The sequence below is a fragment of the Erythrolamprus reginae genome, chromosome 7 (genome assembly GCF_031021105.1).
Source record: "Erythrolamprus reginae isolate rEryReg1 chromosome 7, rEryReg1.hap1, whole genome shotgun sequence".
Taxonomy (NCBI): domain Eukaryota; kingdom Metazoa; phylum Chordata; class Lepidosauria; order Squamata; family Dipsadidae; genus Erythrolamprus; species Erythrolamprus reginae.
The window spans coordinates 34,299,645-34,306,750 of record NC_091956.1 but is presented as its reverse complement, the minus strand read 5'-3'; the positions used below and the strand labels follow the sequence as shown (position 1 = coordinate 34,306,750).

The 7,106-nt window shown below is 47.0% G+C and overlaps 1 protein-coding gene across 1 annotated transcript in view; it reads left to right on the top strand.

Annotated features, from left to right (window-relative positions):
• Positions 1-2,105: 2,105 nt before the first annotated feature.
• The window catches only part of GUCY1B1 (guanylate cyclase 1 soluble subunit beta 1), a 92,548-nt gene continuing 87,547 nt past the window's right edge, over positions 2,106-7,106 (top strand). Inside the window, exons 1-2 of the mRNA XM_070757307.1 lie at positions 2,106-2,244; positions 2,714-2,787. Of these exons, the coding sequence (XP_070613408.1) occupies positions 2,242-2,244; positions 2,714-2,787 (77 nt within the window). The 5' untranslated portion in view covers positions 2,106-2,241. The remainder of the gene's footprint in view (positions 2,245-2,713; positions 2,788-7,106) is intronic.

The following is a 7,106-nucleotide window of genomic DNA, read 5'->3' as shown; positions in this document are numbered from 1 at the left end:
TCCCTCTTTCTCTCTTTTTCTCACTTTCTCTCGTTTTCTCTCTCTCTTGCTTTCTCTCTCTTGTTTTCTTTCTCACACTCTTTCTCTCTCTTGTTCTCTCTCTTGCTATTTCTTTCTCTCCCCCCGTTCTCTCTCTCTCTTTCTCACTTTCTCTCTATCTTGCTGTCTGTTGCTGTCACTCACTCTCGTTCTCTCTCCGTTCTTCTCAGCGGAGGCCAGCGAAGGTGATATTCAATGTCGGGAGCACGCGGGCGGTTGCGCGTGCTCCCTACCCCCCTGCTAGCCGCTCGGAATATTCAAAATAAGAAAAGCCTTCATCGGCGAAGGTTTTTCTTATTTTGAATATTCCGAGTGGCTAGCAGGGGGGTAGGGAGCGCGCGAAACTGCCCGCGCGCTCCTGACATTGAATATTACCTTCCCTGGCCTCCGCTGAGAACGGAGAGAGAACGAGAGTTGGGCCATTTTTTGTCTCCTGCGTTCCGGGTGCGGGAGGAGCCACGCCGAAAGGCAGGAGACAGCGGAGGAGAGGGGGCGGGCGGGGGGCAGCGTCGAAAGGCCGAGGGGGCCGGAGGCACCGTGGGGAGGCAGGGGCAGCTGCGGCTCCCTTCCCTTCTGCTGCCGGCACCTCCCCGCCCCCCCCCCGCGGGCTGGCAGGGAGATGAAGAGTGCGCTTTCGGGGAAGCGACGGTGCTTTGGGGAAGTGACAAGAAGCCATGGGCGCGAGGGGGCCGACTTTCAAAGCAACCTTTGCCGGCCTCCCGTGGGAGGGTGCCAATAGCGGCGGCGGCGGGGGGGCAATAGCGGGGGGGGGGCGAACCGCCTCGCGGCACACCTGACCATGTCTCGCGGCACACTAGTGTGCCGCTGCACACCGGTTGAAAAACACTGCTCTAGGAGGCGCAGTGGTGGTGGCTTCCCACAGCATGACAGTTGGGAAAGTTGTAATTCAGTAATGAAGTGGTTCATATTTCTTTTCCTTGTTTTACTTATCTATGTACAGATATAATTTTTGTAAATGTTATGGTTTTTAGCCCCGGTTTTTAATGTTCACTTTAATGATGAAGCAATTTGGTATATAATCACAGCATTCCCCCCCCCTTTATTTTTGCAAAGAGTCCATGCTAGTGTTGTTAATCCAGGTCATTCAGCTGCAATTATAATTTCAGTTGAGTGCTGTCAGCTTGGCTCTTTCCTATGCAATTATTAACGAGATTTAAGCTACAGTAGTATCCACATCTCTGTTGTCAATTGGCAACTGAAATGAACTGAAAGAGACTGTAAAGGGACAATCTGTAATGTCTAGTTCTTGATAGGGCAGAATATCTACGGATCAACAGTCACCCTCCATGAGCTTGTTGCATCAATGAAACTTCCGCAAAAGCCTAAAGATTTGGCTCTGCCAATTGGCTTGGGTCTCCAATGGGGAAATTTCAAACTGGTAGTTGCTCAACTAATAGCCGTTCCTTCCTCTCTCCCATGGTCTCCTCACTTTCTCCTCATCTTTAGTTATCAATTGTATTTTTAATTTTAAAGTGATGTTATATATTTATTCATATATTTATAGCTTCAATTTTAATGTTGTAAGCAATCCAGAGTATCCTTGAGGTGAGATGGACGGCAAAGAAATTTAATAAATAAATAAAATAAACTTTAATAAATAAATGTAGCAGATTTCCATTACAAGAATGTATATACTGTACTTCCTGGACTAGAAATCATAGGTAGAATTGACTCCATTCAAGCACAGCAATTTCTAGAAAGGTACATCTCTATATCAATCAGAAAAAAGCAAGCAGGTAACTAAGGCGACTGGGCAGCATCTAATATTACTGGGGGAAGCAGTATGAGTGTGCGCAACAGGGAAGATCCTGTTCTCACAGCTTTGGGGGCATCGCATGTAAACATTTCTCCTCTCTTGCCACAGCCGAGAGATTCACGCCTTTGCGAGTTTTGTATACGTCGGCCCACATTCTCATACCCTCTAATCAATTTTCCTCATTTGGCTTCTCTCGTCCCTCGCCCGGAGCCAGAAGAGCACCCAAATTCCTCCTCTGCTTCTGATTGGAAGTCACCCTCCTGGCTGATCTTACGATTGGCTACGGCTCGGTGACAATCAGAGAGTGCCCGCGGGGGCGGCTGGTGCGCCGAGCTGCTGCTGGCTTTCTGTTCAGTCTTTGCCTCGCTAAGCCGCTGCTGGAACGTTATCCCCGCGAAGCTGGGGAGGGATAGACCGCAGGCGCGATGGTGAGTGTAAAGGCGACGCTTCCAAGGGCCCATCGGAGGGTGCTGAGTCGTCTTTAGCAGTAAAGGTGGGGAAGGAAAAGATGCGCGGTGCTGAAGGGGGAGACGAAGGGGGAGGAGTTAGGAAGAGAAGAGCTCCGAAGGAGAAAGGGGTACAGGCGGAAGCAGGGATGCAGCGGCCCATCCTGCTCCTTCCTATTCGCCCTAGTCCGGATTACTCTCGCATTGCACTCCCCCCCCCCCGCCCTTCTGTGCAATTTTTAATAGCTCCGCCTTCAGTGGGGCATTCAAATTTGTCTTGACTAAGCATTAAATACCTGGAGTAGGTGAAGGGGCAGATGCCAGCTTTCCACCTATTCTCTTGCTTCTTTGAAACCCAACCTGGTTTTGTCCCTTCTTGCGCTTTGCTACTCTTGAGTGCTCCAAAGCCTTGCAGTCACAAAAGACTTTTTCCTGCTTTTATCTTTGACAGTATGGTTTTGTCAATCACGCCTTGGAGCTGCTGGTGATTCGGAATTATGGCCCAGAAGTCTGGGAAGACATCAAGTAAGTAGAAGCCACCTGGGCTTCAGCTTCACCTGAAAAACTTCAGGCCCAAATGTTGTGTGCATAGAAAAACACTGTCCTTTCCCTCCAGTGGAAATGGCTCTGCTTCCTTGTTTCTTATCAGGAAGCAGGGTGAAAGTTTTCCGCAGGCTCTTCCTTCTCCTTGTCTCATGCCTGGCGGAGCTGAGGAACGAGCCTGCTTCCGCTGCTGGGACTCTCTCTAGGCCATTTGCCTGGTTCTCACGCTCTGAAGGGTGCAGAAGGGAGTAAGTGTTGGCCGAAAACTCTTAGTTCCCTAAGGGGAGAAAGAGGAGGTGAGAGCAGTTTGGCACTCAATTGCTCATGGGAAGAGGTTACTCTTTTTCATGGCTGACTCTGACCTCAAAGTTGATGGGAAAAACAAAACAGGCAGCCAAAACTTTTAGGGTTGAGAATCTCCATGGGAAAGAGGATGAATAACATTTTAAGTTTGTAGTATTTCTTATTAAAGCAACTATTTTTCAGGAAAGAGGACGTCCTGCTTCATGAATTTTTCAAGCAGGAAGAAGCACCTTTTTCACACACCTTTTTCTGGTTCTCCCTTACCTGGAATTGTGTCCTAGTTTTGCTTTGTTAATGTAACCTCTTAAGTAAATATGTATTAGGTTTGAAAAAATAATATACTGTATAAACTTGTGTAAAAAAGACACAAAATATGCTTTTTGGTGCTTTTGAGTTAGTTTTGACTCCTGACCACTGTCTGGACAAGCCTCTGCGCTTTTCTTGGCAAGGTTTCAAAAGTGGGTTGTCATTGCCTCCTTCCTAGTGTTGAGGGAAAGATACTGGCCCAAGATCACACAACTGGCTTTGTGCCTATGATTGAACTAGAACTCATGCTTTCTAACTTCTTGATTGGTGCTTTAATCACATCAGCAGACTAAACAGTAGTTATGTCCATAATTTTATTAGGATCAACTATAAAAATTCAAGTTTGCAGGTTTGCCATATGTCTTTATAGATGCTAAATACAAAACAGTTTGGGTACTTATATGTGGATGCAAACAGGCAAGCAAAAGAAATCTATCCATCCTATCATCGTAAGAAGAATGCAGAATGCAAAAGCTTTCACACAATGTGCTATTTTAAGGTTATATTTATTAGATCTAATATAAGACTTATTCCATTATGCATAAAATTAGTATGTAACGAGCAGGTAAATTATTATTCCTAATTCCAATTATTCCTAATATTATTTTTTTTAGGAATTGGTTGCTTTGGGTCTGCAAAAATCAATACATGTTCATACAAATTATTTTTGTTGCTGGGAAATCTTATATGAGCTTTAATAAAATTGGTGTCGAAAAATCCTTGTAAAGTCTTCAGACTTACGCTGCCGCCAAAAAGACCAAGCCGGCTTCAAGTCTAGCCTAACTGGCTAAAATGCAGGTAGCCAGCAAGCGGGGAAAAGCAGCGTCATGATTGGTTGCCAGTCTGACAGCTTGACTATAAAAGGAGCTGTCAGATGGCTGGTTGCTGTTCTGTTTCTGCTGTTGCCTGTGGGGCTGAAGTATGGAATAAAGTGTTACTGTTGACAGAATTTCATCTCACCTTCATTCCTGTCAGCCCTGTTGCCCTCCAATCTAACACTGGTGACGAGGAGTGGAACTTCTGACTGAACGGCTGGTGTTTCCCCCAGGAAGCTAAGACTCTTTGAGCTGGAGCACCTCACAGCTGAGTCATGCTGAGATGAATCACTTCAGAGCTAGTTACTAGCCAGAGTGACGAGAGGTTGCTAGGTGCCTGCCACCCGAATCCGCCTTTGTTGCGATGGCCCCCCTACCAGCTATCACTCCTTTGGAGACATGGGACGATAACCTCATGTTCTTTAATTGTGTCCTCCGTGCTAATGACTTCACGGAACTCTCCAGTACCAGAAAGCTGGGCTATTTTCTCAGTTCCTGTGGCAGAGAAATGTTTGCCACAGCACGGACTTTAGCAGCCCCTCAGGCCGTCTATACCAGTGATTTTCAACCTTTTTTGAGCCGCGGCACATTTTTTACATTTACGAAACCCTAGGGCACATTGAGCGGGAGGAGGGTGGGGGCTAAAAAAAGTTTGGACAATAAAATTATCTCTCTCTCTTCCTCCCTTTTGCTCTATTTCTCTCTCCCTCCCTCTTTCTCTCCCTTCTTTCTCTCTCCATCCCTTTCTTTCTCTTCCTTCCTCTTTTTTGCTCTTTCTCTCTCCCTCCCTACCTACCTCTTTCTCTTGCTTTCTTTCTCTTGTTCTCTCTCTTTCTCTTGCTTTCTCTCTCTCTTGTTCTCTTTCTCTCTCTCTCTCTCTCTCTCTTGCTTTCTTTCTCTCTTGCTTTCTTTCTCTCTCTGAGCTTCGCGGCACACCTGACCATGTCTCACGGCACACTAGTGTGCCGCGGCACACTGGTTGAAAAACACTGGTCTATACGGTGCCATGAGAGACAGTCTTAGAGAAACTTCCTAACCAGTACTCTCCTACCCCATCTCACACAGGGTGCCTTTCATCATAGATTCCAGAAAGAAGGAGGGTTTATTAATGAATACATGCCTGCCCTTCACACAGCCTCCCTGAACTGTCAGTTTACAGACCTGAATGATCTCTTGCTGGATCGACTGGCCAGTGGGGTTAGAAACTTCAGGCTGTAACATTGACTTTTAGCCCACACAGAGCTGAACCTACAGACTTCCCAAGATAGCCAGAGCTTCAGAACTATCTGAGCATTTAGCCACTGAATTGCAGAGGTACCTTCCCTCTAGCTCACTGCCCAGCAGAAGCCAAACGGTCCACCACGAGGACACAGACTTTGCTCACCTATCTGAGGAGAAGGAAGATGTCTTCTGCCTCAAGGCTGAAAACAAAAGAACTCCTATTGCAAAACCACCTCAATCTTCCTGCCTTGGCTGTGGGGGGGGGAACCACAACAGGGTTGATTGTAGGTTCTGCTCCGCTACATGCCATAATTGTGGCAATAAGTGTGGAAGGGCCACCAGAACCATCCAACCAAAGGACACCCTATCAAAGGCCATCTAATTGCAAGGAAGACTGTTTCTCTGTTGCCAAAGTTAACAGTTAACAATCCTTCAGCTGAGGAGATTAGCCAAGCCTCTCCAGCAACCTCCTCTTCCAAATTGTATCTTTCAGTCCATGCAAGATAGAGGTGGACATTGGCTCTCCCAGGTCCCTTATCTCGTGGGCCACAATAATCAAGTTGTTGCCCCATTTCACCAAACAGTGACTACAGTCTTGCCCCATCACTCTCAAGGACTACTAGGGCAAATTGATTCCAACTGTTGGCTGTGGCTTGTTACAGATTTCTCATAAGGCTTTTCAGGCCTCCTGTCACTGTGGTGAATGGACAATTGCCATCCGTTCTGTGCCTCGATTGGTTCTACACTCTGGGACTCACAGTGTCTGGCATCCACTTGACAACCCCTGATGCACTTGACAACATTACATCAGAATTTGCACAGGTGTTCGACATCAGCCTGAGCCACTATACCCATTTCCTTTAATTTGGACCCCCAGATATCCCCTATCCATTTAAAATCTAGGTGGGTCCCCTTGCCCTTACCCCAAAGTTGATTTAGAACTAGATCAGCTGATTGTCCAGGGGGTATTAGAAGTAATGAACCATTTCAAATGGGAGAACCCTATAGTTATTCCCCTAAAGCAGGACGGGTCCATTAGGATCTGTGTAGATTACAAGGCAATCCTCAATAAGGCCCTTCAGGCAAACCCCTACCTGGTGCCAGGTGGACTGCAACATCTCTTGCATTCCTTGGGCCAGGGGTCTGTATTTGCCAAAATGGATCTCACCCAAGCTTATCAGCAGCTGCCAGTAGATGAGGCCATTGCCATGGCTCAAACCATCATCACCTATCAGGGGGCTTCTAAGTTCAAGCATCTCCAGTTTGGAGTTAGCATAGTCCCCGGCATCTTCCAGTGCCTCATGGAATGCCTCCTCCAGGGTTGCAGGGGGTAGTGCCTTACTTGATGATGTACTCATCTCTGCTACCTCTCAGACCAACCTCTCTTAACTGAGGGCTGTTCTCCACTTTAGACAGGCCAGCCTTAAATTTCACAAGTGTATGATTGGAGTACCCAGAGTCAAATTTTTGAGGTTCCTCATTGATGCCTCCAGCATCCACCCAACCCCATCCAAATTACGAATGCTCCTACTCCTGGGTCTAGGGCTCAGCTGTAGGCCTTCTTGGGCCTGCTCAGTTTCTAAGCCATTTTTTTGCCTCATAAGGCTTCTGTGGCTGAGCCATTACACAGGCTGCTAGATGCTACTTGGCAGTGGG